The sequence below is a fragment of the Rattus norvegicus genome, chromosome 4, assembly GCF_036323735.1.
Source record: "Rattus norvegicus strain BN/NHsdMcwi chromosome 4, GRCr8, whole genome shotgun sequence".
Classification (NCBI taxonomy): domain Eukaryota; kingdom Metazoa; phylum Chordata; class Mammalia; order Rodentia; family Muridae; genus Rattus; species Rattus norvegicus.
Window position 1 is genome coordinate 47,196,785 of NC_086022.1, and position 18,254 is coordinate 47,215,038.

Consider the following 18,254-nt stretch of genomic DNA (forward strand, 5'->3'; position numbering starts at 1 on the left):
AAGCACTTTTCTGACTGAGCCATTTCCCCAGCCTCAAGAACTATTTCTTAAAATACTTGACTATAGGAATTATTTACTACATATATAGTTTTTATTTCTTAAATATAAATGTGAAAATATAAAACACATGTATTAATTATGCCCCTGGTCTCTTCTTTCCTAGTTAATGAAGGAGTTTCCCCTCTTAAGCATGTTCAATATCCATGAAAACCTTCTAGAAGCTCTTCTGGAACTCCAAGCCTATGCGGATGTTCAGGCAGTCTTAGCAAAGTATGATGGTAAGTCCTTTGCTATTTTTATGCATTTGAGAACTCCATTCTTCTTGACATAATTCAGTGATTAGATGGGAAAGGCAATTTCAAGTAGGACTTTGATATCACTCTAAGAATTGTCACCTGTGGAGTTCTGATGGTCATTCTCTAGCACCTTCAGTTTAGTGCTTACCCAGGCAGAAACTTACGTGGCTTGTGCTGCCCTCTTACCTGAACTTGGCACACCTTGCTCATACTCTCCCAGCCAGGCAGCTTGTGTGTCTCTACTTGGTTCCCTCCTGATCAAAAGACACCCCATGTCAGATTGAGTAGTACTAAGTGATCTTCCCATGATACCTTGCAAGTTCACTGTGATCACTGTCTAGTGACCTTGTTGATGTTCTAGATCAATAAAGAACAACTAATTGCCTTGGCAGCAAATGTTTGAGATCACGTTCTGTTCCCTTTCCTGTGTGTCTTCCTTAATAAGAGACTACCCCCATTTCTTTATGTAGTGCCTTTGAAGGCCCTTCACCAATGTGCTCACTTCCCCATAAGTGTTTTCTACTTTACCTGTTACCAACTGATAGAGAATTTAAAACTATTCTGTTTACAGTGACATTTATGCATTTAGTATTTGATTAATAATATAAAAGTTATATACATAATTTCCTGCTATGCTTAGACTCTATAAAACTCCATACTCTTCTGACTTATTTCAACAATTTTCTCCATAGAATGTGTTTGTTTATAGATTTGATATTATAGCATGGTTACTTATACTACTTAATCTTTTTTATGCATTGTAAAATATTCTTTCTTTAGTAAGCCTTATTAGTCCATTTAAGTATTACTCAGATCTCAGACTTTTTGGAATTCTTCAAACATAGAACCAACTATATCATTTGGATCTTATTTTTGACAGAAATCCTCCCTAAGGGATGCTGTTGTTATCCTCTGCTATTAAGGAAACTGAGCTTTTGTGAGCCTGTTTGTGTTTGTTTTTCCCAAACTCTTGTTCAGATTGATGAAAACTAGAAGACTTTAGCCAGGGATGGCATCAGTTTGCCTGTATAGATATGCATACCCTGTGTAACAAGATATACACTCCTTAGTATGGAGCTGATTTTAAAGTATTTGTGGAATACCTAAAGTAAACAAACTGAAGAGTGTTTGGCCTTCACATCAGCTCATTTTTATTCTCTGTTTATTCTCTAGAATCTCACTGTTCAGTTGAAGCTTGGAGATGTAAGCTATACATCATTGTGAGCACAATGTTCATTATTGAGTGCCTTTTAGTACCAAACGAGGTGGTCTCATGCCATGGCTCTACCTGGCAATGCATTTTGCCTGATGCAAGGTTGTTGTTCTTATCATCAGTGCTGATCTCTACTTAGCCCAATAAGCCTTAAGAAGTAAGGCTTTAACTAAAAAGCCTTTTCGATCACAAGTCTCAAGACTCCTTTCATAAGTATCTCAGTTCATTACAGAAATCATCAGCCTTGTGTTATAAAACTGATTGCCAAGTAAAGAAATGAACTCACTTGGACTTATTCATTGTCTCAATGTATCCCATTGCCCAGCCTCCATTCCTCAACAATCAAAAACTGATTTATTAAATTCTGATAACATATGTTCACATTACTTGTTATAACAGCCTGTCCCACCCTCCACTAAAACTTGGCTTGCACTTTGAAAAATTCCTTTATTTCAAATGGACAAGCTCGCCCTATCAAGGCCCATGTTGAGCTTTGTTTATGTTGTGTACCTGGCAACAGAAATGATGTTCTTGTTCATTATTCATGGAAAAAGAGTCTCACTGGTGGCAGGACACATAGTGTTGCTGAACTGCCTCATTAGAGGCTTTGAGTTCAGCCGTTGTCAATAGAGTGCAGCTGACCTAACGCCCACTGAACTCTGAGGGGAGTTTTGGTGCTGACTTGGCTCGTGCTTGTCTCACTTACAGTAGAAAGCTAATGAACTGACTGCTGAAGTTACTGTTCTTAAGGGTGAGCTGCAGCCCCTTAGGACTGGAAGAACATGTCTGCTGCTCTTTATCCCAATCCCATGGTATGGCTCTTTGACATTCATCCCTGATGCTTTTCTTGAAGGCCCAAAGGATCTTGACTGAGCATCTAGTCCTTTATCTGGCCCTGTTCAAGGAAGTGAGTGCTTTGGTGCTCCTGGAGTAGACAGCTTATGGGGCACCCTGTGCTTTGCCCTGGTTCAGCTTCAGTCATGCTTATCTAAGTTGCTAGACACAGCATCTTGAACCGCAACCCTCCATCCCTTTCACAGAGTCACACCCAAAACAACAGGATTATGTTATCTCTCCAAGTTGGAATGTTCTGGTTGGGTGGCTGTTTCTGGGATGGTTTATGGGCACAGCAGTCCTTTATTGTTTGTTAAGTGGCTAAGTTTTATAAGCCGTGTTCTGGGAAGTGACATGAAGGGATTAGGGATGCTTTTCTGACCTTTGTAAAAAGGATTTAGAAAAATGACAAGAATGGAGAGGGGGAAAAAAACTAAGAAATATGCTTTAGGGAGAAGAGGAAAACAGAATATATTCTCACTTGCATCACAACTTTTTACTATTATAAAAGGAAGAAAATTTGACTTTGAAAGTTTTGAGTTTGAAAATTCTTGATATTCACAAATCCTTCTTCCAACAAACAGATTCTGTGAAAACTGCCTTTTCTAGGATTACAGATTAATTGGTCACACTTCCTTGTGATCTCCACTCCAATTTTGATTTTGTCATTGAGCTAATATCTCATGCTTTGTTACTCTACACATTTGTCTAAAATCCCGATTGTCGTTTCTGAAGGGTTTCACTTGCTTTCCTTTTCAGTTTCTTAACCACCACAATGCCCTAAACACACAGTGACTAAAGTAACAGGAGCAACAACAGCTAATATACTGGGTTCTTATAGTATGTTGGTCCAGATGTTGTCTAAGCTTTCACATATGAGTTTGGTAGGTGCTATTGTAGCTTCATTTAGTGTTGTACTGTGTCTGAGAATTATCTTGTTGATGATAATCCCTGAACTGTCAAACAAATGCTGTGTGTGTGTGTGTGTGTGTGTGTGTGTGTGTGTATAAGAGAAAAGAGATCAGCTGTAGAAAGTCATTGTTTACATTATATGAACATTCTAAGAAAGAGAAAGTCAGTGAGAAAAGCCATGGTGTGGACTCCAGATCTACCCTCTTCACCACTACTTACTGCTGTTTGCTTTTGGTAGAATCTGTAACTTTAAAAAATCAATACCATTCTTTAAACATGTTATACACATTAGCTATACCCTCATAGCAACTCTGCTAGGAAATGCTTACTCCATTTCAGCAGATGTACAAACTGAAGTTTGTGAATTTACATAACTTGCAAACTCACACATTCCTAAACAACTGCAGAGCTGGAATTCAGATCTATGTAGGGTTAACTCTAAAACTCATGTGTTTGCCATAAATGTGAGTCTTGTTGCATTGATGGACTTTACTTTTCATACAAAGGTATAATGTGTGGATTGGGATCATCGTGCAGAGTGTCCATGATGCAACTTGCCTTGTAATCAAGGAAATAGGTATATCTAAATATGCTTGCCTTTCTGATGCTATCTTTAAAATATGGCTTTCATCTTCAATCAAACTATTTAATTTTGTCACAAAAAGGATTTGATGTATAGCATTAATTTGATTTAGGTTTTATCGATTTTTTCCACCCATGTATTTGTTATATATGGAATATTTTCACTATTCTGAAGTCATCAGAAACTTCCTTTAAAAGCATTGTAAAAACTACTACAATCTTTGGATCCACTTTCCAGAAAGTTTATAGGCTATCTTGAGAGTAAAGGTTAAAAATTTTAGTCTCAAAGTCTAAGATGGCAGAGAGGAAAATAATCCATATATCTGATTCATTATAATCTGTGCATTTCAATTTAAAAAGACTCCCACCACACCAATGAATGCAACTGTGCTGAATACACAGTATATGGAGAAGCATTTACATCTGCTGGTTTTACTTAATAATCCCTAGGATTTCAAAAAGCATTAAGGGTAGAGGACTTGACCTTCTAGGCCTCCATTCCTTATGTGGAAATAGTCAAGGCTTAGAAAGTTCAGCCACTTAAGACAACACAGCAGGCGGTTGGTTAGAGAGGTGTAATTCATGTTTGGTATTGAGAACTATGAGGCGTGGAGTAGGAATTGAGAAACTATTAGTTGTTCTACAGAGCTGAGCTTGCTGTTCCTCAGTTTTTCTAGCCTTGGCCAATCTTATTTAAGTAGAAAGCTATGTATTAAATGTCACCTGAAATATGAGCATAAGACCCAGTCCTGTTTCCCCACAAAGCCAGCATGTGACCTATCATGGAAATTAATCATAGCGATAATTGAAATGTTTGATTATAAGAACAGAATTTCTCAGGTTCACCTGAAATTAATTCTTAACCTGTAAACGGAAACATTGAATTTTGACTCCTAATACAGTGACAAAGCATTCCTTTGGATTCAATGTTCATTGCTTTTTTTCTCTAGTATGAGAAAAATATTTGACAGAAACACCCTAAGGGAGAAAAATGTATTTTGGTGTTCAGCTTCAGCCTGCCGTGAAGGGAAGGTGCAGCTGCTTGGTCTGTGGAGGTCCATGTTCACTGCTTCCACTTCTTACATCTGGGGAACCAAGAAGGGGAGAGTGTGGACTGGAAATGGGGCTGGGCATGGTGGCCTGTGTCTAGCAAGTAGACCCTAGATGCTAAAGGGTCTAAAGCCTCTCCCATAGAACTCCCATAGAGTCTTGTAAGGGCCATTTCACATTCAAAGTTAACAGAGCTCCTCCAGCCTTGTAGCATGTGCACAAACAGAAACACAGACCCAAGCTCTTTTGGATATTTACACTATTAACTTTCTACTGGTGGCTCTAAATTTAGGGACATAAAGTTTCCTAGGAATAGCAGCTAGTTTTTTGTTTGTTTTTCTTTTTCTTTCTTTCTTTCTTTTTTTTTAGTCACAAATGTGACAATTACATCAACACAGTTTACTGGTAACATTAAACCCATAGTAAATTAGCTTTGTTACCTGTCAGCTGATAATCTACAAAGGGTATACTCCAAAAACAGTGCATGATTCTAATGTAGAAGGAATGCTTTCATTTCAACAGATTGGACACAGAAGCATAAAGAAGAAAGTTTCTGTGTTGAGACTTCAACAAACAAGCTTTGGACTGGTCCTTTCACAGTCAGGTTGTTCCTTGTCCAAGCCCTTGTAACCAGCTCGCACTAACATTTGTGAAATGGACACTGGACACTCTGGGTCTATCTGTAGTCTGTTTTCTGTTTGCTTTTGAAGAAAGCAGGAACAGAAGGTATTTGAGAACTCAGAAGTACCAGTGAGTAAATCCATATTCATCATCATCAGATTATTCAGACCTTCAAGACAGTGCATTTCAGCCAAGCAGTAACCCAAGTTCTGATACTATAGGTACACTCAACTTCTAAAACATTCACCACAAGATTAGGCTGCTTTAGCAAATGAAGGTTTGAAGGGTTGTCAGTCCCTTTTAGTGATTCTAAACCTAACCCAGCTCTGTTTCCTGTACTAGCTGCTATGGAAATGATCAAGTATGTTAGGCAAGTGATTAAAGAGAATTTTAGTGTAAAAGATGGGCCAATGAAGCAGTTAGTTCTTTAGACAAGAAAATAATCATCATTGCTGATACCATAGCTGTGGCTTCAGGCTTATAAGCATGAATTACTGTGAAGCTTTGCCAAGCTTTGAACTAGGTGCTCTCCTGATTCAGACACCAGAGGTCAGCTGCCGAGAAGTCTAGGCCTTTGCAATCACAGATGATAGTCTGTCAGATGATAGGATATGTATGTAGTAAGCATGAGTTCTAATAATGGATGTCATTTCAGCAAGGACTGCATGCATGAGGAACTTGTCTCTTATGATGGAGAAGACTGTTCATAAGTGCATACATCTGTAATGCACATAGTTGGCACACTCACAAATCCCCTGAATTTATGTTGGCTTTGGTAATCCTTATTGCCCAGTTATCATAATTTACCAAGGTAACATTCCTCCCCAGTCAGCCATTACCATCACTGAAACTGCCGTGTTTGGCTCCAAAGCACCAGCCACAGAAGGGCCCTTTGACAGAACTTCTGGGGTAATCCAGTCCAAAAGTTGCAAATCACATCTGGTGTTTGGCTTTGCAGCATAAGATGAATTTTTCTGGGTGTAGCTGAACGCATGTTCCTTGCTCTTCCCCCTGCCCAAAATTACTAAGGCCATGTAGAATTTCCCGATTGAATCATTGAAATCCCAGATGGCACATTTTTTTGAGGTTTTTGTATATCAATCCTTTTTATTTCTTCAGTGAATTTTCCTCTTTGGTTGAAAGGGGACATTGAATTAGCTTTCTTGGAGGTGGGGCAAAAAGACCTCACATTGCCTGGAACTAGCAACAACAGAGTTTAAGGGTAGGTCTCTACGTTGCTGTTGTTTCTCTCACATCATGGCTAGGAGTAAGTGTAGAATGTTTCCTGAATACACCCAGAAGGGAGAGAGCATCATACAATAGGGTGCATATAGCATTTCACAGTGCACAGACGCTTGTCATAAGTGCATATATCTGTAATGGCTTTGTTCTTTCTTTTTCTTATTTTTGTTTGGTTCATGGTTTCAGGAGAATCTGTGAGTACAACCCTCATTGGGTTAATGTGAACGTCAAGTGTGTCTGATAGAGGTGATGCCCGTTTGTTGTCCACACGAGAAGAGAGACATGGAATACCATGTCAGCAGTGCTTGGGGCCAGATGTGTTTTATATTTGGAGGCTTCTATTTTGGAATTTGTGTTTTGCATAATTGAGTGTTCCTAATCTGAACATTTCTAAAATCCAAAGCTTTTTGAATTGTGCTTAAAAGTTTTGGACTTTGGAGCATAGATGATCAACCTGTAGTTTGTACAGGATTGCAGAGAGTAATTAGGATAACTGTTTCAAATTATTTCATCAAGGATGTATTAAAACATTATATAGAAAATGTTTTAGGTACATATTGATTAAGGGCTTAATGTGACCTATTCTGTGTAACTTTGTTTATACTCTAGAATAAAAAGATGTTATATAATACATATGTGTGTGTATTATACACAAACACACACATACACACACACACATACACCATAAATGATATATTTGATGAAGGTGCATCAATACTTGATGCATTTATTTCAGACATACCACAAGCTGTGCAGAGAAATAATGTCTTTGAGAACAAGCTCTGTGTCCTGTTTTTCTTGGGCCCCTGTAAATGGAGCAGTCACTTGGAACATCTGTCGTTAGGGAATGAATCAGAAATGGAAATGCCATTATGGGGGAGTGTCATTTGTGAGGTAGATTTGGATTTATTTATCTGCAAGATTCTACCCTTCAAAGCTTTTTAGAACCATAGATATGGGACTTGATCCCTGCTTGATCTGTCTCATGCATAAGAACAGTAATGTTCTATTAAACCACATCTTGTTCATTATCGTTGGTAGATGAACAAAAGAAAATGAGATCAAAGAGATTGGCCTCTTAAATTGTTTTATCTGGAGTTTTGTTCCATGAATCCTTCTTCAAGATTATTACATTGAATTTCTGTTATTATGAGCCCTTTATAACTTTGGAAAATTCAAGTCATTCCCCCTAAATGACCTCCTTTTAGTAGTGTTCAAGTCATTCCCCCTAAAATGACCTTCTTTTAGTAGTGTTCCAGTAAAGGGTCTAGGAGGAGCCAAAGAGGTGCCATTAGGATCTTGTTTCAAGATGAAGATTCCTTCTCACTTCACCCTTATCTCTGCCTTCACTGGCTTGTCCACCATGACCATTGCTTTCCACTGTTATTTCAATCAGGCATCTTGATGAGAGCACTAGCCAGTTGCCATACCTCCTGTTGGAACTCTAGAGGTAAGATAATTGCAAGAAACACACCTTGAGAAACAATTCACTCATGGTTTCCTCATAAAAACTCCCATCAACACTGATTGCTTTTGACTTTCAGGAGATAAACTAGATGTGGATATTGTTATATTGAATGATGCTAGTGTCAAGAAATTTGAGATGTGGATACATTAATTTAGATTTTACTCAGGAGATACTACTAAGTATATTTCATACATTGCTTGTTGTGGTTACAAAGAGCTCAAGGTAAACAGCATTTTCTTTCTATAGAATACAAATTGAAGGAAATATGGGAAGAAACACTGGAAGGAATAAGGGCTGTGTTGGTAGCTTTTAACCTAAGATGGACGCTTCATCCAGCGATGAGAAGTGAGATCATTTTTGGAGGAGGTGGTATCTGAACTGATGTGGACAGTGAATGTGCTTGTATTGAATTTTTGGAACATATGGACCATATGGAAGTTGGGTGGGGCATGACCAGTATGCCTTTGATGAGGATTTCCAAGTTTTCGTATTGCAGAGCAATAGACAATAGGCACAGCAAATGGCAGAAGATTCGTGCAGTGAAATGCACAGGAAACAGACCTGAAAAGCTCTGTTGGGCTGGGATCTTGTTCTAAAGGACTCTGAAAGATGTGGAGGCAATCTCCAAGGAGAACTCCCACCTGCCCTCACTGTCTAAGAGCACAATAATGGGCTCACACTCTGCCCTTGCCTGACTCGAGGTTGGGAGAATGGGAATGGCCCCTGTAGATTCATGTGCTTCAATGCATGGCTCCGGGTGTGGCACCATTAGAAGGTGTGGCCTTGTTGGAGGAAGTGTGTCACTGTGGGGAGGGCTCTGAGCTTTCTATGCTCAGGCTGCACCTGTGTGGCACACAGTCTAGTTCTGTTGCCTGTGGATCTAGATGGAGAACACTGAGCTCCTGCTCCAGCATCGTGTCTGCCTGCGCATCACCGTGTTCTGCCATGATGAGAAAGGATTAAACCTCTGAAATTATAAACCAGCCCCAATTAATATTTTAATTTATAAGAGTTGCTATAGTCATGGTGTCTCTTCACAGAAATAAAACCCAAACTTAGACAGAAAATGAACATTTTTCTAAAACTCTCAGTCCTGAGAGTGAAATTGTTTAAGGAGAAGAAGTGACTTTGGGATACTACAGTTGAGTACCATGTGATCCCCAGGGGCATTTGGAGGCCTTTCTAAACATCGATTGAAGTTTCTCAGAAGGGGGATTTGTGTTTCTTGTTTAGACAAGTGGCAGCCCCAGTGTAGATACTCTCTAATGTCTTCCAGGTGAGCAAATCTCCCTATTGTAAGCTACTGGACATTTGCTCTCTGCTGATTCCCAACCTTAGCAAACTGTCTGTAAAGACAGTTGCAACCATAGATACTCCTTCAGGGAGTGTACCTAAGACACAGGGAGGCTGCTTGGCCACTCAGTGTATCAACACTTATCTGGTTTTGATAGATCATATGACAACATAAGGATAAACACAGGGTCAGGGAGAGAAGAGGTATAACATCCCACAGACTGAACTTGTGACGATGGAAGGCATGCTGTGAATGCATGGGTAGTTCTGTGAGTTCTGTTTGCTAATCAAACCATCTGATACACTGGTTTCTCGCTGGCACTCTAGGGACTGCCAAAGTAGTCAAAACACAGCAGTGATATTCTACTTCATCCAAAGGTCAACTCTTAAATGAAGATGCTTAATCATAAAAGCAGCAGCATGCATAGAAATATTTCTTGAATTTGAAAGAAACAATAGCAAAAACCAAAGCATGGGCTTTTTCTTTAACTCAGAGGAAAGATAAATGTGGACTCATAAATGGAGATTCATTGAATGTAACTGACCTGGTGCTGATGGATTTAAGGTAGGGTAGGGTACATGAGAACAATTTTACAGGAAAATATTTTAGAACATATGGATGACTCCGATGACATTATGGTTACTCCCAATGGAAATGTAAAGGAAATACACATGACTAAAGCATATGAAAAGATCAGGATGGCAGGGCTGCAGGCATGGCGCAGAGAGTAAGAATCCTTGCTTTTAGAACATAAGACCTTGCACTTGGATTTCAGCACCTATGTAAAAAGCCAGACAGTGATATAAAGTGCTAGACAGAAAGATCGATGGCACTTGATGTCCACTAAAACTCCAGGTTTAGTCAGAGATCCCATCTCAAAGGAATTAGGTATACATTGATAAAAACAGTACTCACAACGTCTTCCTTTTGGCCCCTGTGGATGCCCATGGTACATGTACATACACCACGCACACACATATCACACACACATGCATACATACACATGCACACACACATATCACACACATACATACATATACACGCACACACATATCACATACACACACATATCACACACATATCACACACACATACAATACATATACCACGCACACACATATCACACACACATACAATACATATACCATGCACACACATATCACACACAGATATTGCACACACATATCACACACAGATATCACACACACATACATACATATACCACACACACACATATCACACACAGATATTGCATACACATATCACACACAGATATCACACACACACATACATACACATGCACACATATATCACACACATACATACATACACCAAACACATATCACATACACATATCACACACAGATATCAAACACACATACATACATATCACAACATACATATCACACACATATCATACATATCACACACATATCATACATATCACACACATATCATACATATCACACATATATCATACATACATACAATACATATACTATGTACACACATATCACACACATTACATATACAGAAAAAAAAAGGAATGCAAATACCAGATGATAAATAACGATGTTCCTACAAGTAAGGCATATACCAGTGTGCTGTATTTAGGGTAGTAACGATCTTAAGGAAGAAAAGGTCTGGGTATTTGAAGGTGTAAGGTTATGGTCTATACAAAACAGTGAATAAAGTATAAGATAATATGAGAGGGAAAATAAAATCAGGTATCACAACTGGTAGTTCAGGGATGGTGACAAAGATACATGCTGCAATAGTAATTGTACGAATATTTTATCAGCAACACTCGAGAGTCTCTGTTAGTCTGCCTGCCTGTCCTTCAGCCCCCTCTCCTCCCTCCCTTCCCTTTACTTATCTCTCTTAGTTCAGACCTTGAGGTCTTCTCTCCCTGCTTCCCACAATGTTGTGCATGCCACTCTGCCTGTCTGGGCCTACATTTTATTTTAAGAACAACCATAGATACGCTAGGCTGATATCTATATCTTTGTCTTTATTTCATGTCAGTACTGTTTGGAGGGGAAAGCATTGCATTCAATGTTAGTAAAAGAAATCACAACTGCTTGTTTGTATCTGTGTCCTAAAATGCTTTTCAGTCCTTTTCTAAGAAGTACAGCTAAGAAATAAATCCCAGCAAAACTCTAGAAATCATAATTACGTGTTTTATGAGCGTTTAGCAGAGATAGAGGTGACTGAAATTCCAGGATGTGTGCACTGGAGAATGTGCAGCAAATAAACACAGATGAGAGAGTAGCTGTGAAAATATTTATAGTATATACAATAGTTTTTAAATGTTTATCTTATTAGTTTAAGTGGCCAGTTTCTTTCATGTTTCTAAATTGGAGGGATGCCATGGCCCTGATTATATCTTGAAACAAAACATTTGTTAATGTTTTAAATGTTGTTATTATAGTTAACATGGAACATTGTGTGTGTGTGTGTGTGTGTGTGTGTGTGTGTGTGTGGTGTATAAAACCACTATATATATACATATATATACATATATATATATATAATTACTATCGCACTATAGCCAATTGCAAATAATAATGATATCTAGAACATGGTCCCAGATTTCCTTCTTGGTATTTTTTGTCAATTTTTGTTGTTGTTGATATTTTTGACATGTTTTTCTGTGTACCCAGATGACCTGAAACTCACAACCCTTCTACCTCAGCCTCCAAAGTGCAAAGATTATGGCATGCATCCTATAGCCCTCTGCCAATATTTTTAAATCAGGGACAAGATGGTACAGTAGTAGATCATGTGAGATGCTTTGTATTTATTCCAGCTGTGATATTGACATTATTTCTTCATTCTAGTTTTAAAACAACTTCTATAAATACTGTTACTTTGAGGATGAAGTAATAGCAAGGCCTTCTGCTTAGGAAGCTCTCGATAACTGTTTGCAGTAACTTTGATAGAGTAGTGATGTGGAGAGAAAGGTATACTTATGAAATGCACAGATGGAGTAAAGTTATGGGTGGCAGCTTGAATCAGAAAGATGACTAAGAAGCTGGATGGCCATGGGGAAAGCAGTAAAATTAACGCTACAGAATTAGTAAGATCCAGAATAGAATGGAGTCACATGTGAAATTCTGCCTGGATGTTTTCAACTTTCAGAACATTTTCATGGCCTCTGTGGAAGGGGGAAGAAAATAAAATTTTGGCTGAAATCAGTTTGAAGGCTTCCTGGGGATTTATTTGGTTGACCACACCATTATCAGAACAGATGAGATCTCAGGGGCTCAGTGAAAGGCCTGACCGGTGCTCAATTGGATGCTAGTGGTGGTGGCTCCTTGAGCAGCACATGTCCCTAGAGCTCCTCCTGGGCAGGGGTGGGGTACTGTGAGGCTTGCTGCCCTCCCAAGTCTCACTTTAAACCACACATTGCTCAGGGACACAGCTAGGTGAAAAGCTTCGCAGGTTCTGTCATTTCAGACACTAGAGATCTCACCCTGGGAAAGTGGTATAAAAGAGACATTTTAACTACTTTAATGTTTGTAGGGCTGACTTGGGAAGTAATTTGATAGTGTCTTGTCATAGAAGGTGAAACTAGTGGATTTTAGGTTCTTAGAGAGAAATTGAAGATTGTGGCAAGTAATTGAAGGTCAATAAAAATGTGAGGAAGATCATACTGGTAAGAGAAGTGTCTTTGTCTCAATTTTTAATTATAATATCATACCTCGTGTGTGTGTGTGTGTGTGTGTGTGTGTGTGTGTGTGTGTTTAGATTGAGCCAAGTCCTTTTGTGTGCTAACTGTATGATCTACCCCTGAACTATACCCCAACCCAAATTCCAATTCTCAAGAGGATTTTATGGTAATTGTTGCTTATTGTTTCTTGTAAAAGGCAGAAAAAGGCAGATTTCACACATTAACATACATGGGAACTTATAGAAACACAATTGTTGGTTTTAACAAATATAAGTGACTATTGAGGTATAAATAACACAGTCATATGCATGTCTTATGGGTAGTGTAGAATGGCTTTTTACTAAAATATATGCCTGTGTGACCAACGAGGGCGGAATATACATGTTGTAGCACCCATCAGTGAAGTTAAATATCTACCCTTTAACTCAGCCGTTCTGTTTTCAGTCACATGACCAAGAGAAAGGAATGTTTTCAAAGTGTGCATAAGAAGCATAGTCCCAGTGTCCTTCGTTAGAGTAGACTAACACTGGAAAGCAAGCCAAATGTCCAGTAATAAGAGAGTAAGTGTCTAGTGTATACATACCCTGAAGAGTGCTCAGCCATGAAAAGTCTGTGGGCTGTGGGCTTCCCGCTGAATGACATTCAAGACTGGCTTCTAGTGAAAGACTGTGATACTAGTTTGATTTCACATATTAACATACATGGGCAAATGTCTTCCCCTTTCAGAAAAGGACTTATAGAAACACAAGTTGGAGAAAAATTAGGCAAATACCAGCAGTTCATGTTGGCTTTTGAGAAATATAGCGTTAGCATCCCTTTTTAATGGGATGAATTTTGTAGTTTTGTACTTACCCTTTCCTTTCATTTTAGTTTTTAATTATAATAGCACATCGTGTGTGTGTGTGTGTGTGTGTGTGTGTGTGTGTGTGTGTGTGTGTGTGTGTGTTTAGATTCGGCCCAAGGCCTTGTGCATGCTAACTATGATCTACCCCTGAATTATACCCCAACCCAAATTCCAATTCTTAAGGGGGTTTATGGTAATTGTTGCTTAGTGCCTCTTGTAAAAGGCAGAAAGCTACTGTAGAGTTAGTCTGTCATCACAAAACAAACTAAATAGTCTACAAACAATCACATTTTAGTCTCTTCCAAAGAATGAAAGTTCCTGGCAGTATGAGCAAGCAGATAACTTGCTACTCTCTGATCATTAACATTTTCTGTGACAAATCTGATAGTCTGTTTATCTTGTCATTTTTCCATAGTGACAGAGCATGAAATAACAGGGCAAGCCCAAGTCCAGGAAACAGACTTGTGACCAGCATGTGCAGGAAGGACAGGGAGGGAAGGAGCATAAATGGCCAGCGAGGGCATGCTCTGTGCCATGGAACAGTTCTTTATCTTGGTGGGTGGTGGTGTCATGTGACTCTGAACAGCACAGGTGCATACTTGAGGATATGTAAGATGGGGAGATGGGCAAAGCCAAGGTTTACTCAAATCACTGTAGCAATGTCAGCTACAGGGGTTTGTTTTTTGTTTTTTTGTTTTGTTCTTGATACTATAATTATGTGAAATAATGCCCTTTTGGGGAAATTCAAAACTTTTTACTGTTTTCACATTTTCCTATACTTCTAATATTAGCAAAAGTCACTTTAAAAAGCACAATAGGCCTCAGTTACCAAGCCTGAGCTTTAGAGAAGCCAGGAATCAGAGAGGTAGGGATAGAATGGAAGAAGTCTGTAATAAATCCAATGTAGTCTTTCTAGTTTCTTAAAATAAGCCCAAAACAACATCTCCTGCCTATTTGGATATTTTAGGGAAAATATGTTAATGAGGTGGTATCGTGCTGCAGGCACAATGCAAAGGATATATTCTAGCTTACATTTTAGTCTCTTCCAAAGAATGAAAATTCTGACAGTATGGGCAAGCAGATAACTTGTTACTCTTTACTCACAGCTTCTGATATTAACATTTTTCTGTGACAAATCACAGGGAGTTTGGGTACCATGCATCTGCAAGATGTACAGATGACGCCCCTGTCGGCCTGTCTGTCTATCTGTCTGTCTTTGTCTGGCTCCACCAGTGTATTTGTTGATGAACCTGCCTTACACATTTTGAACTATGGAGTTCTCTTTCTATCACTGTTGTCAGCCTTTAAAATTTTGTACACACCTTCTCACAGTGTCTTAGTTAGAATTTCCATCGTGTGAAGAAACACCATGACCAAGGCAACTCTCACAAAGAGCAACATTTAATTGGGGCTGGCTTACATGTTCAGGGGTTCAGTCCATCATCATTACAGCAGGAAGCTGAAGCAGTTTTCTTTAAAGGAATGACTTTTTCCACTGCTGCCACCAGCCAATTGTGGTAGTCCCTTCAAAAGTTGCAAACAGTCCCGTGAAGAGATTTATAGGGCATGCCAGACATTAAGGTTAAATTTCAAGGCATGTGGGAGAAAGCATAGTTGTAATTGCCTTTAGTGACCCAGCTTTCTCTCTAGCCCTAGTTTATTTTGAGTTAAGAAGATGTTTTGGGACTGGCAACACAGCTCAGTGAGTAAGGGTACAAGGTAGGCCATTGGAGTTTGATTCCCAGAACCTATGTGGCTCCATGAGAGACAATAGTCACCTACAAGTTGTCCACTGACCTCCAAACATGCCCCTTCCAAAGAAATTGTTTCCACCTCAGTGGGAAATTGTGGGTAACAAGTGCTAAAGAAATACCAACTGCCCTATTTTGAAAAGAATGGAATTCCAATTTAAATAATGTACCACTGGAGGAGACTGCGCCTTTCAGTCCATTGGTTTTCAGTTGTATTCTGTACCAGTGTTTGTTTGTAAACTGATCATCTGCAGCTCACAGCCGCTCTACCCTTCCACCTGGAACTTTCTAGAAACTTTATAAAACTGTCTTTCTGGATGACAGGTTAAGCTTTAATATGAAAGAAGACTGATCATGAATTTGAATGAGAAAACTTGGACACTTTTCAAAGTGATCACTCTGTGGACCCCTTACCACATACACTCATCAGAGAGAGTGCCCTTGACTTTCACAGTTGTGAAAAGGACTGTTTGAAGTTCTGAATTTTAATGTGAAGGAAACCTGTCTTAAATTAACCTATTAAAGAATACTTCATTTATCTTTGTGGGTATTTTAAATTCAGATTAATTTTTGCTGGCATTAATATTTCATATAATTCCTGAGTCATTTTTATAACTGATAAAAAGGTCTCATTTACATCTATATCACAGGTGTTCATGCAGCAAGTAAATTTATGAATTTATATATATATATATTCTCTACTTAAATTCAAGGTATAAGATGCATATTTTAAAATAGAAGATGATTTCTGAAGACTAGGCCAGGTGAATTTTAAGAATGAATTACTGACAAAATAACAAATAGCATTTTTGCCACTATAAGAAAGAGCTAGGGTTCTTATGTGATCATTTAAATATTCTTAATTTATCCTGTCCTGTGTTTATGATTTATATGACTTAGTCTTGTGCTTTTAGAACATCACCCCTTTGACCGCAGATTTACAAGGGTTCTTACTTTCTTTCCCTGACAGATATAAGCTTACCAAAGTCGGCAACAATATGCTACACAGCGGCCCTGCTCAAAGCAAGAGCTGTCTCTGACAAGTAAGTGAGCAGTCACTTGTGTGCTCCCAATGCTGGCCAGATATAAAGAGACCTACTGTCACCTCTGAGGGCTCTCTCCAGAAGCTTCCCAAGGTCCTTTTGACCCTGCTTAAAAGCATGCATTTCCCCAAAGCTGCTGATCTTTTATTTCACTACTAGAAGGAGGAAGCGTCTGTCCCCACTTATTGTATGTGGGTTCCTAACATGGATTTACATTACACTGCATTCCTCTGGGCTGACTTTTTCCTTTATTTTTTCTTTCTTTATTTATTTTTTTGTCAGACTGTAAAACCAAAAAGACTGCTTGGGATTTACACAAAAAATTCTGTCCCTGTGTGTGTGTGTGTGTGTGTGTGTGTGTGTGTGTGTGTGTGTGTGTGTGTGTTCCCTTCCATTTTGCTGTCTGTTGCTGGGCCCTTCAGTGTAGTGGGGATGGTCCTCTCCTATTCTTTGCCTCCCTCCTGGTCTGTTTATTTTGAGATGCCAGCTCAATGGGACATTTGCCCACTTTATTCAGGCAGGTGACTATGGCACATAGACATTCCCCAAGTATCCAAGGGATGTCCAGGCAGGTTAAAGAGAACAGATGGATTCATTGTTTTTGAGTTCATAAATACATTTCCCTGAAACAGCCCCTCCCCTTTGCAGCAGCTAAAGGCAGAGAGCAGGTAGCAGCCTCTGCAGTGTCAGACAGGTTTGCTGTTAAGTGTGTGTGCACTTCAAAACTGGAGTAATTTTCTTTCATTCTTTTTTATCCTGTAGATCGCCAGTACCTACTGCAACATCTTTTCTCCCTACACAGCGACTCCAGCTTGGGAGGGCAGGGCCAGGGTTGCCACAGCTTCCCCTGTGGTGTCTGCCTGCCAAGCACAGCTCTGGAGTTAGCCCTGGGTGTGAGGTGAGAAAGAGATTGCATGGTCTGGTCTTTTTTTCATTCCCTTGGGCAGGTGTCTTGCCCACAGTTGGGGCATGCACACTCCCCTCCCACACAGCCCACACAGGCTGCTGAAGCTGCGGCCACTTGGCCTCCCTGGCAGCACTGACATTGGGTTGGGAGCCTCCCTGAAAATTCTCCCCAGTTCTGTTTTGAACCAAGTGCGTTCTTCTGTAACCTAGGATTCTCTTTTTCCTACACTGTCTGCCCTTGTCAGTCCCCACCTTGCTCCCACCTAAGCAGGAACCTTGCAGAAAATTTAGATTAGCTATTTAGACAGTGAGTTGACAAGATGAATATAAGTCCTGCCGCCATTCAGTGTAAGCCCGCTCTCTGCTTCCGCTGGGGTTTTTGTTCGCTGTGGTGGAAGGGGTAACTCCCCGGTCCCCTGTTGAGGAAGTTGGAGAGCTTGTGCCAATGGCTCAGGTGCTCTTAAGGGCCCTTCATGTATACTCACTCCCTGGGTAGCTGCCCAGGCAGTGGTCCCAACTGCATGA

The 18,254-nt window shown here is 39.5% G+C and overlaps 1 protein-coding gene across 21 annotated transcripts in view; it reads left to right on the plus strand.

Moving 5' to 3' along the window:
* Nucleotides 1–18,254, plus strand: part of ST7 (suppression of tumorigenicity 7) — a 248,072-nt gene that overhangs the window by 189,217 nt on the left and 40,601 nt on the right. For 16 of the 21 annotated variants that reach the window (XR_010065617.1, XM_006236132.5, XM_039107264.2 and 13 more), the window contains 2 exons: nucleotides 164–278; nucleotides 16,751–16,823. Coding sequence is in view for 19 of the 21 variants with exons in the window: in XM_006236132.5 (XP_006236194.1) it covers nucleotides 164–278; nucleotides 16,751–16,823 (188 nt within the window). In the remaining 2 variants the exon portion in view is untranslated. Of the gene's footprint in view, nucleotides 1–163; nucleotides 279–1,469; nucleotides 1,801–16,750; nucleotides 16,824–17,585; nucleotides 17,722–18,254 lie in introns of those variants that run through there. The other 5 variants (XM_039107267.2, XM_063285732.1, XM_063285733.1 and 2 more) reach the window with 2 other exon arrangements.